The sequence below is a fragment of the Dryas octopetala genome, chromosome 3 (assembly GCF_963921425.1).
Source record: "Dryas octopetala chromosome 3, drDryOcto1.1, whole genome shotgun sequence".
NCBI classification, from domain to species: domain Eukaryota; kingdom Viridiplantae; phylum Streptophyta; class Magnoliopsida; order Rosales; family Rosaceae; genus Dryas; species Dryas octopetala.
Window position 1 is genome coordinate 7,653,488 of NC_141368.1, and position 27,662 is coordinate 7,681,149.

Here is a 27,662-nt window from a genome sequence, read left to right on the forward strand (position 1 = left end):
ACATATGTTGTGCCAATGTGTTAAATAAGAATAACTTGTTTTTCAGATGACAAACCTATATAACTAGAATTATATGAAGAAAATGACTAGTTTTTTTCATTAAGTAACTTATATGATTAATTTTGTGATTTTGTTAGTAAGGATGAACACCCTTAGTTTTATGATTTCCCTAGGCAAACAGAGGCTTCTGATTAACTCAACACTATACAATCTTCTATGTTGGAACAAAATTTGCCTCAATCAACTTTGTTTTGCTCAATCGCCTCTATCTTGCATGTCTTCTAGCAAGCACTTTCTCAGCCTCACCAATCTTATATTCATTGCAAAGAACAAGTGTCATAGGCTCATAGCACTATAAACTAGTCAAACTGGGAATGAATCCCATGCACCACTAACCAGAGCTTTTAGTTTAGTGCCCTGTGTGTCTTCACCAGTACCAACTCGGTTGTGATTAAGATGGTGGCTACTGGCTACACCACTTAGCTTAAGTTGGTGGCATAAACTAGACCTACCTAATCTCAAGTCTCTCAATGAGTGAGCTTGTTAATTTCTTTTATCCACCACCAATGCTTGACTGCTGGATAAATCTTGTATGGGACATGCCCCACTGGGCACGACTGCTTGTAGTGGTGTAAGTGTGGAACCCAATTGAAAACACTGCACCCTACATAGGTGTACCTTTGGGGTGTGAAGATCATTTCCAAGAGTGGGGCCCAAGGCCCAAAAATCCTACAGAAAACTAATCTAAGTCAAGCAACCCCAGCCCAGCCCAATCCTCATGTAGACAATTGACAGACATGATGGGGTAAAGTCCAGCTTATGGAGGTCTAGCTCCAAACCAAGACTCAAGTTCAAGACCCAAAAAGATACCAAGACAATTTTTTGGCTTCATATAAGTCATTAGCTACCCCTTGTGGGTTTTGGTTGGTTGTTATACTGTTATTATTGTTGTTTTTCTGAAATCCATCATCATCTTTTATAACTTTAAGCCCCAAATTTTCTAATTTCAATATAGTTTGAGTGATATTGTGTTTCGCATGAAATTTGTTATTGAGGGTGTTAATTCGATTTTGCATCTTAGAACCAAAGCAAATGATGCAAAACCAGCACGTCCAACTTTGATATGGCACACCCCTCCTTTCTCTGAGATCCCCTTGGATTCCAAACACATTCTTCAAAGCCCAAAAGAGGTGATAATGCAAAAGAAGAATCATAATAAGAAAACATTGCTGACTGAAAGCGAAAGCATCTACCAAAAAATAAATGAGAGACAGACAATCTTCTGTTTTCCAACTAATCCTATCTTAAAAAGTATCCATCATGAATAATGACCAAAGAAAAAAAATTACAAGTTAATGGCCAAGCCATCCGGGCTTTTGACCAAACTGGGTTTCAAAGATATAAAACCAATCTTTGGAACCCCATTCACTTTCCGATATAAACAAGGGTATATGTCATCGGATGCTCTGTGCATCCCAGACATAGTCACCTGGGAATTAGTATTTGAGGTGGAATCCAAAGCCAATATTTAGCTTCCACCTCATGCCAATACATGAATGATTTGAATTATATGAATCCTTCTACTAATTCTAACAACTACTTAAAAAAAAAGACTCCCCTACACTTTTACCTAATTTACCCAAACATGTATGATGATGAAGATGATCATGATGTTAGTGGAGCAAGCTTTGCATAATCCCAAATGCCTGTTCCATGAATGAACCCATCTGATGCTGACTTGGGTACCCTTTCTCTTCTTATACCAGCTGATGATATCTGCAGCAGACACCACCCTTTTGAATTGGATAGCCTAAAATGGGTTTCCTTATTGACATTTTTCCTTCCCTTTTGGACTTCACCCCTATGACCCATTACCAATGTGGTTAGTCTTGTAAGAAGACAATGCTTCAATGCTTTCCCCTGTAGATATTAAGTTGAAGAATTCTGTTCAGAAGTGGTTGCAGAGACTTGTGAAGCACCACCAGCCCCTGTTGCCGTGACCCCAGTTGCTGCTGTTGCTGCTGTTGCACCTGTGCATACCATTTTTTTGCATGTAAATTCTCTGGAGCTTAATGTTTGACAATATTACTTGTTAGTAATTTGGAAAAGGGTCACGTTTATCACCTGTGGTGGGAGTGGTTGTGGTAGTCATTGCCATTGAAGAAGGAAGTGAGAGAATGCCAGCTGCTGCAGAGCCATAGTGCTGAGGCAAATATGGATACTGTACCATTTGAGGATATTGGACTCCAAAACCTTGAGCCTGCTGGCTACTCTGCCCATATTGAGCATATAATGGGTAGAAATTGTGGAACATGCCAGCTGGCCCTGATGCCCCAGTGGTGGTGCTGTAGTAAGGTGAGAGTTGTTGACCACCATAAACACTATAATAGTTCTGCAACAACATGCATGACAGAACACTCAGCTTGAGCAATTCAATGAAATTGTTTGTTTGTGCATTGGTAATATGAACACATGCAACATTTACCCACAAAAAAAAATAAAAATAAAAATTTGTGCTGCGTAAATGATAAATAATTTACCATGGGATACATGGAGGAATCTTGGGAATATCCAGTGTACCTGTAAGTGGACACAAGAAAAAGAGAAAGGAAAAGGAAAGAAAAATAAGATCAAATAGACTATAAAGCATAATATAGAGAAAGAAAAAAAGATTTGCCTATGCTATATTCCTATGATTTGTTAAGCTTACCCATAAGCTGAATAAGGAAATGTGTATTGACCAGTGGGTTGATGGAAGTATGTTGATGAAGAAGAAGAACCATGATAAGCAGGTGGAGCCACCAACCCAGGTGCTGGTCTAAACCTTCCAGTACCTGAATTAGGAAAAGTAAATGCATAAATACATAATATAATATATATATGTATTCTTTTCAATCCCTAAAATATTTGGATCCATATTTCAATTCTGTATCAAATGAACACAGAATCACAGATATTATGAGAATGGGCTTAAAATGTGATTCAAGGGATCATTAACATTTTCACAAAATAAATGGTGACAGAAAAAGAAAAGAAAAACATATAGTAGTATGAGAAAGACAGAGAGACCATGCTGAGGAGTTGGTGGACGGGTCTTGTGTGCACCAAGAGATGCAAGATTGCAGTTTGCCCTCCTTCCATCAATCACAGGAGATGGGTTTTGACAAGCTCTCATGGCAGCCTCTGGATCCTTAAATGTGACCTAAAGAAATCATATATTCCATGATCAGAAATCAAAGGAACAAAGAAAATAAGCATGTGAAGCAAAAGATGAAGGAAAAGGCAAATGGGCTTACGAATCCGTAGCCCTTGGATCTCCCAGTGTTTTTATCTGTAATAACAACAGCCTCCAAGATCTCTCCAAACTGTTCAAAATACCTTCTCATAGTTTCCCTTTGAGTCTCCCAAGCCAACCCTCCCACAAAGAGTTTGGTAAAAGTTGTGTCATTGTATTGGCTCGGATTGTTACTACCCACCATCTGAAATTGCCTTGGTTGAGACATATGAAAAACTATTACTTTCTCAGCACAAATGTCCCAAATCCCAAATAAAAGAAAGAAAGAAAGAAACTTTGAACGAGAGAGAGAGAGAAAGAGAAATAAGATTAAAAAAGAAAAACCCAGAAACCAAATATGGGGAAAATTTTTGTAAACAAGTTGTAAAAGCCAGAAAGAAAGAGGCGGTTTTGTTTTTCAAAGATCACATCAATGAGAGCACACTCGTGCACACAATTGTGATTCTGTTTGTTCCTCTTGTGCTTCTTCTTCAACTCCTCCCTTACTTTCTATCTATAACTTGTTTTTCTAATTAGTCTACAAACAATAACCGCCTCTTTTTCACAACCCTCAGGACAACTCCTCAGATTCCTCAACAACGATACCCGTAACGAGAAAATCATTACTGTTGAGGGTGGAAAGGGAAACTAGAGGAAAAAAAAAACAGAGAAAAAAAAAGGGGAAAAAGAATACCACCCTGTGAATTATAATTTATAAATAAAGAGAAGAAACAGAGAGAAAATGAAATGGAAAAGAAAATTGAGAGAAAAAGGAGAAGACAAAAAAGCTGCTAGTGGGCACCCACGACAATAGTAGGCAAGAGGGTGTCCAATGAAATATCGAAGACCAGAGACCAAAGGACCAACCTTTCTTGCTGTATCAGCACTTTCTCTCGGTTATATACAATTATACATGAGAATACAAATATTATAAACAATAATAATATTAATAATAATAATGTATACATTTGTGGGGTGGGTCTGCATGAATATTTGCTTCGCTGTATTCAACCTTCCATTTTCCTATTCTCTCTCTTTTTCCTCCACCCCTCTTAATATTGCTTGCTCTGTTTATGGCATTTGGTGGGTCTCTGAGATATGATACCTTGAGAGACTCTCTCTCTGTTCAAAACCTCTCTCTCTCTCTCTCTCTCTCTCTCTCTCTCTCTCTCTCTCTCTCTCTCTCTCTCTCTCTCTCTCTCTCTCTCTCTCTCTCTCTCTCTCCCCAAAGCTGCAGCTATTCTCTTAACCGAAAAAGTACAGGAAATGGGGTGGTTTTTGGTGGACCAAAACTTTCTGCCACAACCTTCTAAATTCTCTTTAATGAATAATAAATTTGGACACTAATTAATTATGTGGGCACCTCTGGCTTTGTTAAGTAAAACCAGCTCTTCCTTCCTAATTTCAGGCTCCTGATCGAAAACCCCAATATGCCCACCACCATTGAATTTGTGCTGTGCATCACTGCATGGTGCCCTATACCACATATACAGGAGGGGTGTTTTAGGAGAGACTCTCTGCTGACCATTTTCCAATTAAATTTTACAGTCCCATATTCACCTAAACATCCTCCACTGTCTTGCTCCAATGGTTTCCCATTTTGATTATATGGGTCCCTTTTTATTTATGGTTTTGGTGTACAAATTTCCCTCATTTGAATCATGAGAATAAAACAAGCAGTTGTGCAGTGATATCAGAGGTTGATCACAACATAATGACAAATTAATAGACCTCATGTTAGTAGTTGAAAGTTCAAAGCTGGCCATGGTTGTATCATTATAAAGAGTTGTGCAATTAATTCTTAACATTGTCTTCAATTTCTTACTAGCTTTGTCAGAAATGATATCGTTTATAATCTGCTTTAAGAATAGCCATATAATTATATATATAGGTGGTGATCACATTCCTACAATACTTACACAAGTCTTGTTCTTTGTTGTCTATATGTATAAATTAAGTTATTTTCTTGAAGATGTTTGTTTTGGCTCCAACATAAGTTCAAGTTGACAATATCTCTAAAGGGCAGCCTGGTCTTTTCGCAGAGGATCAAGTAGGGCAGTTAGAAGATAGGGGCACCCATCTCATTATTAATTTTAAACTTGGTATTAAATATTACCATAAAAAATGGTACTAATATAACTAAAAATTATGATTATTTATAATTATAATGAGTAAAAAAAGAAAGAACCGGTGGTAAGCGTGGTAAGCGGCGTATATAATGGTCAAATGGGATATGAGAGAGAGAGAGAGAGAGAGAGAGAGAGAGAGAGAGATAATTAGATCCACCAGATATAATTAAAACTCTGAAACGGAATCATGACTGTCTCTACCACACAACGGCTTTGGACTCTCGAAGAGAACGGTCAAACCTTTGTTTTTTTTAATTATTTTTTTAGAATAAATTATTTATTATTTCATTTTTTTGTTCATTCACATTCTTCGGTTTCATTGTCGGCTCTCTTGGCGGCTAGTGCACTAAGCTAGCTGGCAGCCTGAGCTTGAGACTTTGGTGAGCATTGGATTGGTTAACATTCATGACCATGCATGTATGCACATAAACATGCATGTGCATGATACACATGCAGATGCACATACACAAACACCTACTTGGTGTTGATGTACCAAATTAAAAAGCCTAAGATGATAAGGTCTTGATCTTCCATATCCTAAAATGAAAAGGAGTTGAAAATGACATCCATTCAATCCCATTCTGATTTATTAGGGAAAGTTTGGATAAGGCCAATCTGATTAGTACGTTCTTCTTGTCTACTTATCATCCAACCAAGTTACAGCTTGTGCATGTGAATAGTGATCTCATTTCCCTTACCATTCAAATTTAATATTGTATTATATAAGCATTAAGCAAACAAAGAAGAGAAGCTAATTAACAAATGCTCATGCGTTTTTTCTTTATGAATGGTATTCTCAAATGTTCAAGCTAGGATCAGGAAACCACAAAGTCCCTATTGAACTTGGTTGCTTCCTGACTTGGGCTAGTGGTACTAAGCCCGAATGAGGCCTTAGGCCCTTATTGGGCTTCAGTGTTATTAATAGGGGGGTCTCTTACTGAGGCATTGAGGCCTGTGGCTTGGCCCAATTGAAGTACTGAACTAGTTTGGTCTTTAAACTGCTTACTTGACACATGTCAGGAAGGAATCAATTTTGGTCCCACTCTAATGGTTCAATTGGAAGACTTTGTTGAAGAACATAAATAGAAGCATATGGTTTGTTGATGTATTGATTAAATCCCTTTAGATTAGTTAAAACATATTTATATAAAGATGTTGATCCAAGTGACTTGATTAATTACTTCTCTGTGAGCTTGGGTTTCACTGTTTGAGTATGGATGTGAAGTATATATACCATTTTGCCTATATTGCAAACATTAGGTATTGTTGTTGCCCCAAAAAAAAAAAAAAAAGAACAACCATTAGGTATTGGTGCTTTCATTACCATATGCATGCATGTGGATGCATGACATGATTGTTGCATATACTTGTAATACCATGGTATTGGTGCTTGGCCAAACAAAAACAAAACGAAGAAGAAGAAGAAGAATGGTCCAAACACTGCATAGAAAATGGTGAAATTCCAAACAAAAAGGTCAATTCCAAGGACATCAAATTTTGTATTAGAATAGAATTTAGTGCTCCACATTCCCAAAACAGTTACTATTGTTTATGTGCCATTTTTCTGGCCCTAATTCCATTCCCTATATATAAATGCGCCTTTTAGGCTGTGCATGCATGCCTTTTAGAGGTGCAATTTGGATCATGATTTAGTTAATTAAATTACAAGTACCCGACCGACCACCGATGCTGAAGAAGAAGTGCCTTTAATTTATCTACATGCAATGTCATCCTCATTTGTATTTAATTCAAGAGGAAATTACAGATTTAGTCCAGTTATTTTATACCTAGTTCAATTTTGGTCCACAATCTTTTTTAAGTTCTGTTTTGGTCCACTAATTGTTTCACTTGTTCAATAAAGGTCCAGATTTGTTTTCTCAAATTTGGCCTGCTTTTTACCCTATCAAATCTCACCCAAATTCAGCAAATATATACTTGTTTTAAAGCTATGCATTTCTTCTTTACAACCATATAAAGATCATTCAAATTGGAGTTCTAAAACTCAAGATAATTGACCCTAAAGTAGGGTACCCAAAACTGCCAATTTTTCAAATTTCACCAAATCTCAATTCTCTTAGATTATAATACTCAAAATTTGTTTTTATGACTAAGAAATGATGAAATATAACTTATACTTCAATTATAATTGAAGAAAACACAACCCAAAAGATTTAAAGTCACAAATCTGGACCTTTATTGAACAAATGAAACAATTAGTGGACCAAAACAGAACTTAAAAAAGATCGTGGACCAAAATTGAATTAGGTATAAAATAAGTGGACCAAATCTGTAATTTCCTCTTAATTCAAAGAATCTACCTTTTTTAATTTGTATTGTGTTTTGCTTAATGTCCATGAAGATTTTGAGCTTCCATATATGGCTCGTACCCTAGTTAAAAAAAACCCGTAGTTTCTTATATATATATATATTGTAATGCTACACTTACCATATTTTTATACCATAATTTTATACCATCTTACATGACATTCATACATTTGACACAAAAAATTAAAAAAAAAAATTTAAAAAAAAAAAATAATAAATACCCTTCCAGTAAAGTAATGACACATCAAGTGGGATATAAATGTGGGCAAAAAAATGTGCGACAATTAACATTATTAATATATATATATTTTATTTTACAAGATATCATATTTTAATTATTAGATTACCATATTTACAATTTGGCAATACCATTATCAACTTATATTGTATTACCATTTGACAAAATGTTTTTTTTTCATATATATGTGATTGAAGTAAGTGAACTTAATTAGTAATTTAGTTAAGGGAGAATGCTTGCATTAAGTTTTTGGTCTTTCAATTTGTCATAATTCATGAACCATGGAATCATATACAGTAATACAAAGCCTTTTAAAAGGAATCGCATGTTACCATACATAAGCAGAAAGGAGGAAATTAATGAGTTGCCATAGTTGTGTTATCTAGATTTTCATGCAACTCCCACATGGTCCTCAGTTCTCACTGTTCTTAGTCTTCAAAAAGTAAATTAAAGAATTAAATAAATGAATTATCAAACAAAGGGGTGCATGAAAATTCGTGCCAGCTAGCTGAGAAGGAAGAAGATGATAGAGCTAGCTAGGCTGGGTAAAAGACAAGCAAGCCGAGCTAGCCGAGGAGAGAGATTGAGAAATTAAATCCATGCATATATGAAATTAATCAATTTAAAAAAGGAGAGAGAGAGAGAGAGAGAGAGAGAGAGAGAGAGAGAGAGAGAGAGAGAGAGAGAGAGAGAGAGAGAGAGAGAGAGAGAGAAGGCCATGAGAAAATGTGGAGTGTGTCGTACTATCCACATGAAGGCTGCAACTGGGAAGCAGCTAGCAGCGTCAGAAACAAAGCACATGCCCCATGCCAGTGACTTAGTGATCGACTGACTCAATGTGTGAGTGCTTGCCTTTGCTTTCCATTTTTCTTTTTTGGTTAATACTTTCCAATATTGTCCCCAAACCCCAACCCCATTTTTGGCCTCTTCAGCTTTACCCAGTTTAGGTAATTTCATTGGCTACCTACCTGCTGCTGTATGAGGTATCAAATACCTCATCTCATCCTCTCAGCACCATCCCTTGCTAGCCGTTGGATTAATAATCTGCTCACACACTCACTCATCTTGGGCTATCCAAGGGTTAAGAGACAATATGTATATTGACCCAGTCTAATACTGTGGGTGTATATATTCTCTGTACTCGGACCTGTATTGTATATATGCGACCAGAGAGTACTGTGCAGATCATGTTTTCTATTTTGACTTAATTTCATTGCCCATTCGACGAGAGATTCTATATATCATATGGACAATGCATTATATATACATCACATACATCTACCATTTTAAGTGTGGGAAACTACATTTTACTAGAAAGTAATATATCCTTAATTTTAAGGGTGAAATTAATAAGTGTCTAGCATGTGATATAGTGTCCACACCAAAGACAAACCTCGTTCCAATTGAATTTTATCGAGGATGCTCATTGTACAAAAAAGGTATGTTGTAGGAACACATCTAAAAGCGTGTTAAATCTATATTTTAGAAATTGAAGTGTAAACACTAATTGTCAAAAATCGTTTCCGATGCTTGTGTTTTAGAATTTTCTGATTTTATTACAATCACAATCCCTCAGGATTTGTGCACTTTGCAATACTTTCACGGGGGTTGTGGCACAGCAATACTTGAATTGTGACAGTTTTGAGACTATGTATCTTTGTGTCTCCGCAGGGGTAGCATATATGCAGGTTGACCCTTTCCTTGACACATTAATTGGCTATCCGTGGAGTATCGATCAATAATCGACCTTAAGAACTTGGCAGTGCATCAGCTTCTCAAAACGTGGCAACTACTCAGAATTCTGAGGTTCTGGCATGCACGGATGGACCTCCTAATGTCAAAGAGAAAGAAAAGTCCCCACTCCCCACAACCATGTACGTACCAACTCACTTCCCCCACCTTCCAAGGTTGGAGAAAGTGACTAGCTAGCTTAAATTGATTACTTTGATATTAAAAAAAAAAAAAAAAAAGCCTAATTGATTACAATTTTATAAGTAAGTTGTACATCACTTCTTATTGTTGAAAGTAATATATATATTCTACACTGGAAATGTAAATTATTATCAAACAAAATATAAGGTTTTAGATCTCTCTATTCATTAACAATTAATTTTTCTTTTTGAAGCGCATTATCAATTAAATTTATATTGAATGTTTCGGTTTGTTTCTAGTATCAAAACATACAATTTATCACTCTTTGGAGGGTGTTGAGAGTAACTTAATTACATCTTCAAGTCATTAGTTGTAAATAAAAGAAGAAATTTTTTACTGAGAGTGATATAATTGGGGAGAACATGTACCAATGTACCATGTGGTTTGGGTACGTATGCACATATATAAAGTGGTCGGACTCACCAACCTGTTTCTGCACTCATCCCACCTCACATGAAGAGGGAGAAAAGGAAATGAAAATAAGGGGCATATAGGCCCCCTACTTCATGCATTTGATCATCGACGGAAAACACTTGCCCATATACATTTCTATCACATTTGTACATGCATGTGGGGGTGTTTATTTTGGGGGCCCATTGGACCATACGGCCAATAGGGTTTGGGAAAGGTTCTAGGGATTTGATATGAAGGGCCTTCATGCCCAAATAAGAGAAAATGAGAGAAGGATCGATGGACCCGATTTTTAATGGGCCTTATAATTAAATAATAATGTTATCCATCCACACCCAATGACCCAAAAGGAATGAAATTCAGAAAAAAGAATACTGGGTTTTATTAGTTTGTTTGGGGTCAAGTCTTTTCATTCAAAGCTTCAGAAGAGACGATGGGGTTAGAAAAGGAAAACAAAGAAACAAAAAGAAAAGCACTGGATTTCTGAGAAAACTTTGGTTGATATATGCCAGCAACCAGGTACTCTAGCTAGCTAGGCTCAACAAGTAGTAGTAGTCGTAGTAGTTGTAGTAGCAAGTCTTACTAGCTAGTACAATTCTACAGGTAGGGAAGTCCTATCCCCCTCTGTGTCTAAAAACATAATAATATATAATTCCCTATACCAAACGTTCCCAACCTTATTACCCAGCTTACATATATTAAGTAATTAAAACTGAAAGAAATTTAAGAAAATTAGGGAAGTGTATGCTTAGACAACAAGATATGATCAAATAGCTCATCAATTTCTACTCATCACAATACATACATATATGATTTATATTCTTGTTTTGTTCGATCAAACTGTACTTGAAATGAAAGCAATGAATAATAACATTAATCCAACTATTTTATTACATATTTACTAGCTAATAGCAATTTAATTACAAACTATGATCATGTTCTTGTTGATCTTCAGAAATGGTGCTTAACATCCAACCCTTTGCATAGTTTGACACCTGCAGCTGATCATGATTCTCAGCAGCAACAACACGAGCAGTAAGCCTACCTTCCAAGCACTCTTGCACGATGGCGCGGCCTAGCTGCTCCGATGAATCGCAGCCTTTGCCTTTGGTCATGTCCACCTGCGCCATCAACTCCTTGAGTTGCCTCCTACTCATACGCACCTTGATTCTCAAACCGTCTGATGATGATGATGATGTACTTGTATGGCCTAATAATTGATCATGATCATGATGATCTTGTTCAATTGGGTACACCCCCTTGTCTCTCCCAACCCAATTTCCCATTTTTCTTAAAAAGCTCTGATCCCAATTCTATGAATCCTATTGTTTGTGAAAATGACTGAATTGAATGGCTACTCTGGATATTATGTGGCTATGTTTTGAGAGTTGGTTGAAACTTGAAAATCAACATCTCGATCTGCATTAAATACATATGCCAATGTCACTACAAAACAAAAGATGCATATATGGTTAATATATGCTTTTTATCACGCAGGTTGACGTCGTACGTATGTGTAGAAACACCACTTTACTAATTAAGTTGACAAATTCTTCGTCAATAAACTGATAATCAGCCCGACTTGAAATTGAAGTTGGAAATTTGAGTTGGTCTTTTTATAATGGCATTCTAGTTAACATCGTAGGTTGAATTATTCATTGACTATGCGGTTAATCATTGTAACATGTCTCATGCAAGCGTTTATTTATTTATTTTGGTCCCACCTCCTATTTATTTATATATAGATCGATGACGGTATAACGTACTGATGGGGTTTCAAAAAAAGAAAGATCAAAGTCATGATTCTGTGGATAAAATATGCAACTGGGTTGTTTAGGATGTGATCAATGGCTTATATATTCATCTCAAGATTCATGGACTGACTGACTCACGTGTCGATTTTAAATTTTAAAGTTGACATTACATATCATAAAATATGTTGAACATGTGAACATTAATGGAGCTTTTATATTTGGAAGTATATTAGCGATGTTCTAGATTACACAAATATTCATAAAATAATTTATCAATAAATTCGGTTAAAACTTAAAAGTAAACAGAAATGACAAGTTCGTAAATTTGATACATACATGCATGTATAATGCAATATTTAACAGTCCAAAGATACTTACATTAGTTACATATATATATATATATATATATTGGTTATAGTTAAATCAATTTTATATAAACTGTCACATATTCTTATTAACAAACTATTGCTGCTAATCAATTAATTAAATAGTAGCTCATAATTGATCAGTAGTGTCGATTCACGTTCTCGATTGTGATGAGTTTAATTAAGTAGATGAACTAGCTATAACCATGGTAGACAACAAGATGAATGAGGGTCACATTCTTAAACTTAATTTAAGATATAGACCAAGACCATACGTACTAAGCAAATTGGCATTTTTGTAGCCTATGCTAAAGACCAACATGTTTATGTTATGAATTAAGTCTATGGTAGGTACAAGAATACATATATATGATAAGGGAAAAATTTACAAATAGGACACATACTTTGATGGTTGTTTCATTTCAGGACATTAATTTTGCTTTGTGTTAATGAAGGACACATACTTTCATTTTGTGTTAATTAAGGACCATGTTTTTTTTTTCAGTTTTTATCTCAACTTTGGTCCAACGTTTGACCCATCAAAACTCTACCAAACTCAGAAAAATTATACTGAGTTTAAAGATATGCATCTTCTCTTTACAACCATATAAAGATTACCCATATCGGATCTCTACAACTCCAGATAATCGGCCCTAAAGTAGGGTACCCGAAATTGTTTGATTTTCCAAATTTTTTTTCAGAGGTCCAATTGGACAGTTTCGGGTACCCTACTTTTGGACCAATTATCTGGAGTTGTAGATGTCCGATTTAAGTGATCTTTATATGGTTGTAAAGATGAGATGCATAGCTTTAAACCAAGTGTAAGTTTGCTAAATTTGGTAGAGTTTTGATGGGTGCAATGTCGAGCCAAAGTTGAGATAAAACGGGGTCCTTAAATGACACAAAATAAAAGTATGTGTCCTTCATTAACACGAATCAAAATTAATGTCCTTAAATGAAACAGTCATCAAAATATGTGTCCTGTTTGTAAATTTTTCCCATATGATAATATGCGTTCACAACTTAGACTCTCTAATAGCCACACCAACACGTACTATTTTGTTTTTTATTTTTTAGTAGTGAGTAGTGACTATAGAACAACTCTATTATTTTTTGGATCTAATTAAGAGCCAAAATGAAAAGGCTGACGTCTAACATAAGAGAGCATTAATTATAAAAAAAAAAAAAAAAATGTTTGAATGTCTACTGGTCATATAATCAAAATTATGAAAATTGAAGTATTCAATTCAAAATCAATTATCAATAAGTGAAGAAGCTCAACACCTTATAAACCATTATATACTGGATCGATCTCCAACTTAAAATGCAAGGAATGCAGTTGGAACAATTGTATCATAATTATAGCTTGGGTAAATGATTAGAGTCACCCCATGCAATCAAACTTGAAAATATCTGAAGCATTTTGCCACCGAAACCATAAAGCTTAAGCTAGCTTAATTATATCGATCATTACAATTATGCCGTTATCTGCATAAAAACTGATTAGATTGTTGAATGATTAATTAATGCTTTCAAAATTAAAATAGACTTTCAAAGTTCAAACCGTGCACTTACCAAGCAATTAAGCTACCTGGGCATGATATATATAAACGTACTTGATTTGCTATTATGCAAGCTAGCAGCAAACCATTTGAATTTAGTAATCTACAAGTCCAATCTATGAATAATTATGATTATATATATATGTGTGTAACAGTGATTTTATAGAGAGATCAAAGCTACTACTAGAAAGTAAAGGAAATGTTGAGTCTTAATTAGATCCTTCCAATTGGACCATCCATGCATGCTTAGCCCAGTAAAGTTGAGCTTAGCTAGGTGCAATCACAGCCTAGCTAGCTAGCTAAATTAAACAGGGATAAATGCATAATGAGCTAGTGTTTTCTTATTGTACTTATTGTCACTAAAAAGCACATCCTTGTGAAGGAAATTATGATGTCCTTGAAATTAATTGACACCCTGTTAACAATCATACCGTTTTTAGTTTTTGTCATTTACTGAAATTGCATTAATCCAAAATTTTTGAAGAACAGAAGTCCCACCTCTTGTTTTTGGCCAAATCCCACTTTTGTTTTGGCTGCTTTGAATATATACCAAATCACCTACAAGGTATATTTTTCTACCTTAAAGATAGAATTCAATCATGGCCGGGGAAACTAACTTCAAATTGTAATTGAGTGTCACCGAAAGCTGTATGTGCATGGTGGTGGGGAAATTAATTCTTCCATAGAGTCGATAGTCAAAATTCAGATCAATGATTCACTACTCACGTGAATTCGAATCAAAAGTAAACGAGGACATGCTAGCCTAGTCATTGTAAGCTAGGCAATCAAATACATTCTAATGGTCAAGTTAGGAGTCAAATGACTGATAGAATTAGAACATTCAACTCAAAATTAATTGACAATGGATAGAAAGGCCCAAGACTTATAAGCACATATGATAAGCTCTAGTTTTCCGATGTGAGACATTGTTCCACATTACTCTTAACACGCATCCGCACGTGTGGCGATATTTTAAGCCTTACACGTGAACAAATTGTATTGGGTGACGTGGGACACATGTGACCATTGGGCCTTACACGTGGATAACCAATCTCTGATACCATGAAGAAATCTAGGCATTCATCCCAAAACCAATTGGCAATAGGAGAAGTAGCACAAACCCTTATAAGCCACTAGTAAGGCCCTCACATCTTCAATGTGGAATTTCTCTCAATACGCCCCCGCACGTGTGGCGTCATTTAAGTTTAACATGTGGACAATTTATATTGGGTAACGTGGGAGCACGTGTAATCATTAGGCGCATCATGTGGATAATCTGCTCTGATACCATGATAGAATTAGAGCATCCAACCCAAAACCAATTGGCTATGGGAGGAGTAACCCAAACCCTTATAAGCCACTAGCAAGGCCCTATGTCCCACATCGGAAAACTAGAGCTTAGCATATGTGCTTATAAGTCTTGGGCCTCTCCACCCATTGTCAATTGGTTTTGGGTTGGATGCTCTAATTCTATCATGGTATCAGAGCCAGGTTATCTACGTGATGCGTCTAACGGCCACACGTGCTCCCACGTCAACCAATATAAATTGTCCACGTGTTAGGCTTAAATGCCGCCACATGTGCGGGGGGGTGTTGAGAGAAATCTCACATTGAAAATGTGAGGGCCTTAATAGTGGGTTATAAGGGTTTGTGCTACTCTTTTCATAGCCAATTGTACACTCACCAAATTAAGAGCTTAATTATACACTCACCAAATTTGTTTATTAATTTTTTACTGAATCATTAAATAATATATTAATATTTCATTTATTTAAATTTTGAGCCAAAATTGGTCTTAAAATTTTAAGAGTAGGCAAACCATAATAATGGAGCTCTTCACTCTCCATATACATACACATAATTTTTTTACATTACTTTAACGTAATATAATATAAGACATAAGAAACGGTATGTCGTTTCATTGGGATAATGTTGATAAGAAAACGATTTCGTGTTCTGCAATCAAAATCTGAGAATAGAGCCTATGCAGACTCCCAAAACCCTCTCCGCTTTTAACGATCGAAAGGGGGTAATTGCCGACAAGTGGGATCCACTTGATAAAAGCAGGATAGAAAGACACAGACAGACACATTCTGAGCTTCATTAATAATCAACCATGATCATCATCATCATCACCCAACAGGCCAACACTATCATCTAGTCTACTTGTCAACATTCTTCTCAAACGTTGACTTGTGCATGCATACAATTACAGTACCAGCGGTATACCACAATATTACTCGAACTGCTAGTTAATATATAATTTTGAGAAATTAGCTAATTTCTCATTTTATCCTTTTTTTTTTTCTCTAATTCTCTTTCCACATTAATGTAGTGTGATGGAAATTTTTTATTTTCTAGATTACTTTTTAAAGATCACCTCCATAAATATTAACTAAATAAAAAATTATTTAGTCATTTAATTTTATCAAATGAATATATAGAAGACTTTTCTAACAATTAGTGACTAAACGATTTTTTATTTAATTGATATTTTACAAAAATAATTTTTAAAGGGTGATTTGAAAAAATAAACGATTTGATTACACGACTTTACTATATAACAGATAGAAGAAGACAAAATGATTTCCATTCCTCTATAATTTTTGTTTTCCAATATGGCCATTATAACGTTAACCTATAATTCTAATAAAGATCGAATATCACACATAAATGTAAAGCATCTCATTGGATCCTCAAGAGCCATATGCTAACTATCAATCCTAATCTGTGATCAATTATCCATATATATGATATAAAGGGCCAAGATCACATCATGAATTCATAATATGATAAATGAGATATGATTCTTTGTGTGATATCTAACAATATATTGACTCAATTAATTGCTAATCAAGCACACCACCCTCCTTAAGAAAAATTAAGGTGGGGTCAGCCCACTATAAAAACCCCATACATAATACATTCCTTTTTTGATTGTAAAGAAATCAAAGCATTCTTGTGTCGGCTGCCTAGCTACCTAGTCCTCCAACTAGCCATGGAAGAATTAATCCTCAAGAAACACCGCACACATCCATAATCTCTTAACCCCATATCACATATACTGATATACATATATTCCAGACACCAACAAACCCATCTGACCCATCTATATATAAATCTATGTATTTATCTTAATTAATTTTCCATATATCACTTAATTTGTTTTATGGGCAATTGTGTGTTTAAAGGGTTTGGAGAACATGGTGAAGAAGATGATAATGAGTTGGTAAAAGTGGTGACCTCGAGCGGTGGCATCATGGAGCTCTCTCCACCCATTACCGCCGACGCCATAACAACGGAGTTTCCGGGGCACGCCATCTTCCGCAGCCGCGACCTCTTCGCGCAACCCCTCCTCCACACCGAACACCTCCTCCCCCGCCACCTCTACTACCTCCTCCCTCTCAACCCCTACAACAACGTCATCAAAACCACCAACCCTAAACACCACCACAGTCAAAACGACATCGTTCAGCATCATGACGGCGCCGTTTGCAGCACCCCGTACCGCATGTCGTCGTGTGACCATCACAACAAGCGACCCGAGCCGGAAGTGGTTCCTCGGTACAACGGGAGTGGGGTGTGGAAGGTGAAGCTGGTGATCAGCCCCCAGCAGCTGTCTGAGATTTTGTCGCACGAGGCTCGAACCCAGGACTTGATCGAGAGCGTCAGGACGGTGGCCAAGTGCGGTGCCGGGACGGCGTCGTCGGTGGCCGGTTCGGATCACTGGAGTGTGTCCGGTAGTTGGAAGGATTAAAACTATGATTTCATGGACTCATGTGGATATATATTATATGTAACTTAATTAATTAGTGCTGAGATATAGTCCCGTTTTTCTGGTGTTTTTTTTTTTTTTTTTTTTTTTTTCCTTTAGCTTGTTTCTGTGAAGTATATGTTCATTTCTTAATTAGATTCATTTACCATTATTACTATGAACTATGAAGTGCCATCCTTATCATGAAAAACAATAATACTACATATGCAATTAATTGTTTTTTTTTTCTTTTTCATATTTATTTTGTTTGCATTTGTTTCTTCGGAGTGTTAAAGGGTCGCCCTACAAAGGCTAATAGCCTATAATTAATTAATTAACATTGAAGGGTATCAGAAGTGGATGATAAATATATAGAGGGAATATTTAAGAAATATATAAGAAATTAAGAATAGAAGTAAATAGTTATTATTCCTTTTTCTTTCGTAATCATAATTAATTTTTTTTGTTTATATTCTGTATTTAGGGTTCATCCGTTTTAGAAAGTCTTTTTGCATAGTAGTGCTTTCGGCAGTAATGTGGTTATACTTTTTATTAATAACGTGTGTAGTAGTTTGTGGTTTGACTATCAACATAAAATTACTTTCTTATTTTCTGTTTAATTTCCTTGATGTACTCAATCCTTACCATATGTAATCTTGATTTTGTTATTGTTCATGTCCCAAGATTTGCCTATGCGTATATATGTCCCCTAAATCATTAATTAGCTGTTGACATTCTTTTTTTTTTTTGGCCAAGAATTAGCTGTTGACATTCGATCAAACCAAAATCGATTAAAAGAATGGCATATCGTATAAAGTATAAAAACAAAAATAAATAAAATATTCTTAGAAAAAAAATATCGAAAAGAATACAAAATAACTAAAGGAAGTAAATATCTACTCATGGTTATTGTTATTCCCTCTTTGCAATATCTTTCATAATCTATGTAACTCTTTATATAACTTCTTTCCTTAATTTGTTTATTATTTATTTACTAAGAATAGTACTTTCTCCAAAAAAAGGAAGAAAGAATAGTACTTTCTCTCACAATCATCACATCATGTGATCAATAAGCAACATATGATAGTTAAATAGATGACTAGATACGACTGTTTCACCCCAATTTTTTTCTTAATATATTTTGTGTTTGCATATATTGATCCTTCTAATACATATATTCTTTGCCCATCAAATTTTCATCGAATTTATTTCTTAGTAATAAGCTTCATTGTCAGTCTATTTTGATCTACCCCATCGACAAACATCCACGCACCTTCTACTTTTACGTGGATCCGTCCATACTGGGTTTTGTCGACTTAATTCAACCTCACAATTAATTAACCCCACAAATGTGAATGATTCGTTATTAAAATAAGGGAAACTTAGAATTTAGTCCATTTTATGAGTAATTTTTAAACTAAGACCGGTAGTGATTTAGGATTTTTAATTAAATTTTTTTATTTTTCTTTTTTGACGGCTTTATGTTAGGTTTTAACTTTGAAATTTTGGACGGAAAGAGGGGAAATACCCTTCAAATATGAGGAAATACCCTTCAAATTGAGAAATGACTTTATTATAAATTAAAATGATTTTCTTATAAATTATTATGAATTAAAAAGATTTTTTTATAAATTTTAAAACACCCCTAATCTTCATCTAAAAACTATTTTTCTAAAGAACCTAAGCCTAATTATTTCTTAAAATAATTGAAGCGTTTCTTTAATATAAAAAATCATATAAGTAGGACAAAGTCATCTATGGTTTGAAAGTCCCATTCTCCTTCGTCATAAATTTGAACAATCGTAGCATTTATTGCAGTTATTGGCCTAGTAAATGAGTTATACATTTAGAAAATTACACTCATTAATTCAACGGTATTATCACTATTCGCTATAATTGCTTTATTGAAAAATATGTGACGGGGGCTATTCTGATAACCTAAAATGGCTAAGTTGACCACCCTCAACATTATTTTAGGGTTTATTCCAATTTTACCCCTTAGACCAATTAAAGAAAAACAAAACTCTCCTCACCAACATAGGCACACAGCCACCACCACCCCTCCCAAACCTCACTCTCGACCCCACCACCAACCCTAGCCTCTGCCAGCAACGTTGCCGGCGGCCCGCGACACCTCCCCTCGTTTCCCTCTCTATCTCTGTCTCTTTCCATCTCTCTCATTCCCCTCTTCATTTCTCTTTCTTCCCTCTCTCCGATATGTTGGGTGCGGTGGCGATTGAGTGTGGTGGTGTTGTGTGCAGTTGGATCGGTGGTGTTGGGGGCCGGTTTGGCTGGGGTTTGAAGAGAGGGAAGAGAGAAATAAAGAAGATAAAGGAGAGAGAGAGAGAGAGAGAGAGAGAGAAAGAGAGAGAGAAAGAGAAAGAGAAGAAAAGGCAGGTGGTTTGGACCGCCGATGACCTTACTGGCAGCGTTTGGGGGTAGTGGTGGGTTGGGTTGGTTGGTGGTAAGCTAGGTTGGGTGTGATGGTGTTGGGGTTTGGCTGGGGTTTGGAGATGGGGAAGAGAGAGAGAAGAAAGAAAGAGGAGAGATATGAGAAGAAACAGGGGGTTTGGACCGCCAGCAATCTTATCGGCGACAACTCAAGGTGGTGGTCGGCTGGGTTGGGAAGGGTGGGTTGGTTAGTTGCATTTTTTTTTGTCTGGGTTGTTTGCATAAGGGTAAAATAGGAAGATTGTGGAAAAAATATTTTTGAGTGGTCAACTCAGCAATTTAGGATGGTCGGAATAACTCATGCCAAAATGTGTGCCTACACTATATGGATATGTTTTAACTTGTGCGTTAGAATCCAATGGGCCTTCATATGTATTTGTTGGCTTTGACAAACTATTTTCTTATGAGATGGACCAATAGTTTTCGAGCCCAAGCCCAATCATTTTTTGCAGACCTTGGGCTTTCAAAAACATGCTTTATATTTTAGAAATTACAAAAAATGTGTGATTTTGCAGATGCAACACTTTGAGTCCATCATCTACCAATTCAGGCGAAGCCACAAGGGAGTTGTTGACCATTTTGGGGTACAAATTAGAGAAAGAAACCGATACTTTAGCCTATATTAGTGTTAGCATTAGCCTAGCCCTTTGGTGCATTCTATGTAGCCAAGTATTGTTCTTCACCATAAATCATAGGAAATTGAACTTCTGCAATCATTGGGTTATTATTTTTCTTCTGAAACAAAAATCTGTAAAGTGCATAATATGTCAGGATACCTACCCTTGTGGCCTTGTCATATAATGTGCATTTCAATTGCACTTTTTGAATTATGCATAAAACTATCATTTTTATGGAATTTAATAATATCGATCAGTCGTTAAGGAAAAGTTGATTGAAGTCAATTTCAGAAACGCCTTTACAAGATTCTCCTGAGATTTATGAAAAACTATGGTTTTATTCAATGCTGCAATTGTAATTAGTGATTATGCACATAATACAAATCCATTAATTATAAAGATGCCAATATGTTATATTTATTCACAACCATATATCCTACAATGAATTGCATATTAGTCGCTCAAATGAAATATAAATGATTGGGTTGCATAGGAAATGAAATACATTTTAATCATCCATATCTCGTAATTTATTACAGTTGATCACATGTAAGACCTTACATTAAAATCATGTTAAATGGCTTTTAAAGAAATTTTTATTAGATTTTTAGATATTATGTTTATTTTTAATAGATTTTGAAACGAACTTAAATGTTGAAGAATTCTTTAAACGCGATTATTAATAGCTTTAACCCAAAACCTATATGATTTGATAGAGAGAGATCGAGGGGGGCAAGGGGAAGCAGAGAAAGTTTAGATGTCAAATTATGAGTCCCCCGGCCAATTGCATAATAAAGTGAGTAAATATCACGAGGTATCTTTTCAAGATGTTTTGGTCGGGAATATATTCTCTACAAGTTATATATTATTTACATAAAAACTTAACTTTTAATTATTCAGGTATCAATTATGTGGGGTTTAAAAGGGATTCACAATCACAGAAAGGGATTGAGATTTAAGTTTTTAAGTGGTAATTAACTCATGATCATCTGTGTTAAATTAGCATATATGGACAAAGTAATTAAAGCATAACAATTAGAGATATGCTTGCATTGATTTTATTATGTGACAATTTGATGTGTGAAGAGGGAAAGGTCAGAAAGCTAAAAGAGAAATAGAGAGTTGCTATTATTATATTATTATCATATACAATAAGGTCAAAGTGGCTGTGATTGGAAATTACTTAAAGGGAAACAAATATAGATAGAAAAAAGAAAGAGCCATATATGTTTACCTTTTACAATATTATCAATCCTAAAAGCAATACTAATAAAAAAAGACTTGTACGAAAACAGGCCTTTTTAAAACAAATTTAGGTGATTCTATACTAATATCCGTTGAGATAAATTTTACATTGAAGATGTGAGGGCTTTACTAGTGGCTTATAAGAGTTTGGGCTACTTCATTCCATTGCCAATTGGTTTTAGGATGAATGCCTAGATTTCTTCATGGTATCAGATCAGGTTATCCACGTGATGCACCTAACAGCCATATGTGCACCCACGTCACCCAATATAAATTGTTCACGTGTTAGGCTTAAATGACGCTACACGTGCGGGGGCGTATTGAGAGAAATCTCACAATGAAGATGTGAGGGCTTTACTAGTGGCTTATAAAGGTTTGGTCTACTTCTCCGATTACCAATTGGTTTTGAGATGAATGCCTAAATGTCTTCAATATCTAGCTATTTGAAAAAACAAAATTACATTTTCTCTGTGGACCAACTAGAGTTAGGGATAGGTTTAAAAATAAAAAAACCAACCAAACCAAACCGAAAAAGTCGGTTTTTGACCAAAAATTAACCAAACCTATCATCCCTCAAGTTCGGTTCGGTTTGATTTTTAGAAAATCATAAGAACCAAACCGAACCGATGGCCTCCATTTTATTAGTAAAACGACATCGTTTTGCTTTCAAACACCCTATCTCCTCTAAAACTCTCCTATCTCGTTTCACTCTCTCACCCTCTCATTTTCTCAGCCTGACTCTTCCTTTCTCATAATTCTCTCTCGCTGTGAGCCTGCAGTGCTGCCTCAGCCCGTCAATCGTCGTCACTCCCTCAGTCCCTTCGCTCATTCAGCCATTCTCTTTTTTTTTCTCCCTCTCCCTCTCTCATTCTCCATTTCTCCTTCACTCATTCTCCCTCAATCCTTCTGCTTATTCAGTCATTATCTCTCTCTGATTCTCCCTCACTCATTCTTCAAAAAGGGCACAAAAAAAAACCTGAAATTTTTGAATTTTTGGACATTTGGATTCTAAATGTTAAAACAGGAAAAAAAGGTGACAGCCCAAACCAATTGAATCAAATTGATAGGGTTTAGGTTTGGTTTGGTTCGGTTGTGAATAATTTTAATGGTGGAACCAAACCGAACTGAACTGATTCCTTGTAATAGGTTCGGTTCGTGGTTCAATCCTAAAACTGAGCTAAACCGAACCAAACCCACCCTTGGCTAGAGTTATTAATGCATGTGTGTATCATTATAGCTAATTAACTTTTTAAATCCTAAAATGGCCACACACGAAAAAAAAAAATTAAAATCCCAGCAAAGTGCATCACTAACCTCTCATTTAACCAACGGTAGGGCTCCCCAAAAGAAAAATTTTGTGTATGATCGTAACACTACGTGACAAAATGACAAGGAGTTACTAATGTACTTAAATTATAACACGTGTACAATCATTAATTTCTAAAACCCTAAACCTTAAAAAATATCCTTAAAATTGTACATGTGTTATAATCTAAATGAATTGATAGTACCATGTGGTATTATGGTTACATTTACAATAATTTTTTCCCCCGAAGTTAGTGTTATTGGCCAATAATGAATGTCCTCCACTTGCCTTCCATTAATATAAAGAAATTGCTGAGTCATAATTAATTGCACATTTACATGAATTGCTTTTCGAAAGTAGCTTTGATATTAATATTAATTTTGAAATATGACCTTTTATAATTTACAATATTATGATTATCCCTAGCTTAGACGTAAAATCCTTAAATATTTAATTAATAGCAGAAACTAGCTAGCTATAAGTAACTTTAATTTCTTGGCAAAAGTTATGGTAGATAGGGATTAGAGGGAACACACAACAAAGCAATCTAAATCATCATATTGATCATCAACTAAAAAAAAAATCATATTGATCAACTCACAAGTTTCAGTACGTACATGTTGGTTTTATTTACAAGCCATAAACTTTTAGAAGCTTGAGACAAATCATAAAAATAAGGTTAATTATCAATTATTTATGTATTTCAGAGCCCTAAGCAATTGCGCCTCGTTGGCTTATTCTCAAGATCGGCCCTGAAACATGTAATTAATGTAAAACATCACATCGAACACTGCTTTATAATAATTGAGGATAGAACAGGAGGAGGCCGACCAAGTCAACCCTGCTTTAGGTTGCATGGGTTTGGTTCTTTGACTTCTTTCCCATATGCTGTTGGTGAAAGCTGATATATACTTATATAGTATCAACATCGATATATATCGATCAATCTCAAATCTGAATCAATGAAACAAAAAGATGAATTCCTTGTAAAGTGTGACGTCCATGCTTCTTTGATTCACTCCTATAGTCCTATATATTAGTCCCATGTTTCCAATAGCATCGAACTTGCTCGAGGCTTCTACTTTTCATTGTGATAATTGCTTCAATGGGGCAGCTTTTTTCCTTTGATGGTGCTCTTAAGTTTTATGCTAATTTTGTCCCTGCAGGCCACGGCACGTGCATGCATGATTAATGATTTAATTATCGTGGATAACCATGAAACATTTCCCTCTAGCTATAACTCTTCTCAAACAATCCTAGCTAACCCTTAGTAATAACAGAAATAACTCAAATCATTATAAACCATGTGTGACCGTTAGGTATAACACGTGAATAGCCTGCTATAATACTATGAAGAAATTTAAGCATTCATCCGAAAATTAATTGGCAATAGAAAGAATAGTTCAAACCATTATAAATCACTATGCAAAACCTCACATTTTCAATGTGAGATCTTTCTCCAACATGACTCAAACTCAATTTTAAAAATAATAGTGGTATATAATGCAAACATGATATTTGCTATACTTTGATTGGTCTCTCTTTACATATATTTCCATATTTGTCAAGAGTTGGAGCATTATTAGACTAATCCAATTCATTCATTAATTTACTCAAATTTAAACTTTCATTTATTTCTAACAATTGAGATATGATACTATAGCACATTATTAATTTAGCGAATAATTTAATAATTAAAAAAGGTTTAGCGAATAAAAATTTGAGATAATAAGGATTAGATTTTTTAGAAAAATAATTTTTAGATGGAGACCGGAGGTGTTTTAAAATTTATAAGAAAATTCTTTTAATTCATAATAATTTATAAAAAAAATCATTTTAATTCATAATAAAGTTATTTTAATTTATAAGAAAATCTTATTAATTCTTAATAAACTCATTTCCCGATTAGAAGGGTATTTTTCTATATTTGAAGGGTATTTCCCCTCCTAGGGTGTAGAGTAGGCTTTGTAGAGGCTGCATGTTAGGTTTTAACTCCGAGATTTTAGGTTCCGCCCAAAATTTTAGAGTTCAAAACCTAACATAAAACCGTCAAAGAAGAAAAATAAAATGACTTAATTAAAAACCCTAAATCACAACCGGTTTTAGTTTAAAAAAGACTCATAAAATAGACTGAACTCTAAATCTCCTGAAAAATTTTTACACTCCAATTTTGGTTATTAATTTGGTAAATAGTAGTGTAAATGGTTACCTAAATGTCTAAAACTTAATATATCAAATAAGCTAGTGTGTGAAAAACCGAAAATCATTACCCAAAAATTAAATAGTGCCAAATTATTGATTTGTCAATGTCCTTTTGATGATGTCCATCGTGTTCCACATTACTCTGATTCTCTCTCTCTTTTATTTTTTCCTCCTTTGGTACTCTAATACTCTTTTTTTTTGTTACAAAGGGAGACCAAGAAAAGAGGTTTAGAGAGAGGAGGGGGATCGAAACCCAGTGAGGTGGGGGGCAGCACAACTGCTTGGCCAACTGGCCTACCCCAAGTCCTCGTACTCTAATACTCTTTGGTTGCATACAACTTGGATTTTGGGACCCGCCTCTACTGAAGGAGTTGTTAAGAAACAGTATATATATAGTAACCCCATTCTAGCTAGGTAGGTTGTACAACTTCTGAAAGCATAGTAAACCTACTTAAGCAGACACCCTCAAAATCCATGCAATATATAATTCCCTAGCAAGTACTGCCTGCGTAGTCATGCATCCAACTGTATCGGCTTACTACCATTGTTCTTAATTTCAGTCTTAATTTCTATTATACCTTGTAATTAACCAACGAATACTGAAGATCGAGCATGAGTATATCTTTGAGTGTGAATGGACATTGCCAAGTTCCCCCTGGCTTCAGATTTCAACCAACAGAAGAGGAGCTCTTGCTGTACTACTTGAGGAAGAGGGTTTCATGTCAGAAGATCGATCTAGACGTAATTTCTGATGTTGATCTCAACAAATTTGAGCCATGGGATATTCAAGGTACGTACTTAATTTATCTATTAATTCATTCTTCTATATATATATTTAGTCCATTTTCACTAATTGATTGTATATATTAATCAATCTCCACTTTCTATATCTATTTGGGTTTGAGCTGATGATCGTGTGTTACATATTTTGAAGCAGAAAAATGCAAAATAGGAAGCATTCCTGAGCAAAGTGACTGGTACTTGTTTAGCCACAAGGACAACAAGTATCCGAGTGGGAAGCGAACAAATCGTGCAACCATTGCTGGGTTTTGGAAGGCCACCGGCCGTGATAAGGTGATCTACGGCAACCCCAGCACAACATCAATTGGGCTGAGGAAAACTCTTGTGTTCTACAATGGTCGAGCCCCTCATGGTCACAGATCTGACTGGCTCATGTACGAATATAGACTCATCAGTACTCATGAAGAAGCAATTGCACATGTTCGTATTCTTTTTGTTAGAAATTAATGAGATACTAGTCCACATTTGAATAAATAAATTGAACACCGGCCGTAACATTATATAATTTGGCAGGTGAACAAAACTTGATAAACAAATTAATTTACCAAGCGGCCCATTTATATATAATTGTGTTGTTCATAGCATGATTGTTTACTATTAGTGACTTTTCCATTAATTAATTGGTACAGAAAACCGAGGAAGAAGGATGGGTGGTGTGTCACATTTTCAAGAGGAAGAACAAGAACCAGAAAACCGTAAACAGCCCTAGCAATAAGAGTATGCGGACTGAAAGCCAAATGTTGGATTCATATAATTATGAAGGGGGTTTGGAGCAAATATTTCTCCAGCGCAGCATCAGCAGCCCAGTAGACAACCCAAGCTGGCCCATTAGCCACGGTGGTCACCAACCAAGTAAGGCAGAGATGGTCAAATACATTAGACCCTTACTCACCACCGACCAGGTGGACGTTGCTGCTGATCCTAGCCGTTGGGCAGCCTTTCATGGCCTAAACGACGTCGCTTCCCAGCACGATGATCACACAGCTGATCAGGCTTCCAGCCAATTAGCGGTTGGCCTTAATTACGACTCCATTAATACAGGTTATTAATGCGTTAATCATCATCATCCTCTCCAATTACCAACAGTACTAGGAAGTATTGTCATGCCCTCATCGTTCACATCAGACCACATTTTGGACACAAATTATGTATAACAAGCTAAATATCCTTGTTTCTATATATATACGTGCGTAATATGTGTGCCCACGTTATATGTCAAGCCCCAAATCTTGGGACAATATGACCTGTTTTTATAAAGATAGGTTGGGACATGACTTAAATATTGGAAGGGTGATA

General features: G+C 35.5%; 2 protein-coding genes and 1 pseudogene across 2 annotated transcripts; 2 read left to right on the forward strand and 1 right to left on the reverse strand.

Moving 5' to 3' along the window:
• Positions 1-1,312: 1,312 nt before the first annotated feature.
• LOC147290365 (RNA-binding (RRM/RBD/RNP motifs) family protein) lies at positions 1,313-3,897 on the reverse strand. The gene is made up of 6 exons (XM_086237811.1): positions 3,297-3,897; positions 3,070-3,202; positions 2,711-2,834; positions 2,541-2,580; positions 2,125-2,392; positions 1,313-2,030 (listed from the first exon to the last, which is right to left on the reverse strand). The coding sequence occupies exons 1-6, from the start codon at positions 3,501-3,503 to the stop codon at positions 1,930-1,932; spliced, it is 873 nt and encodes a 290-aa protein (XP_086093937.1). The 5' UTR covers positions 3,504-3,897; the 3' UTR covers positions 1,313-1,929.
• A 13,262-nt stretch (positions 3,898-17,159) lies between these two features.
• On the forward strand, positions 17,160-17,747 carry LOC147290366 (UvrABC system protein C). Its single transcript, XM_086238614.1, has one exon. It carries the CDS (start codon positions 17,160-17,162, stop codon positions 17,745-17,747), a length of 588 nt encoding a protein of 195 aa, XP_086094740.1.
• An 8,430-nt stretch (positions 17,748-26,177) lies between these two features.
• LOC147290367 (NAC domain-containing protein 43 pseudogene) lies at positions 26,178-27,415 on the forward strand (annotated as a pseudogene).
• Positions 27,416-27,662: the final 247 nt, after the last annotated feature.

Coding starts and splice junctions, on each gene's coding strand:
- LOC147290365 (XM_086237811.1), bottom strand. CDS start 3,503: ATGTCTCAACCAAGGCAATTTCAGATGGTGGGTAGTAACAATCCGAGC. Junction 3,203..3,296: donor GATCCAAGGGCTACGGATTC/GTAAGCCCATTT, acceptor TGATTTCTTTAG/GTCACATTTAAGGATCCAGA. Junction 2,581..2,710: donor TTTCCTTATTCAGCTTATGG/GTAAGCTTAACA, acceptor GTCCACTTACAG/GTACACTGGATATTCCCAAG.
- LOC147290366 (XM_086238614.1), top strand. CDS start 17,160: ATGGGCAATTGTGTGTTTAAAGGGTTTGGAGAACATGGTGAAGAAGAT.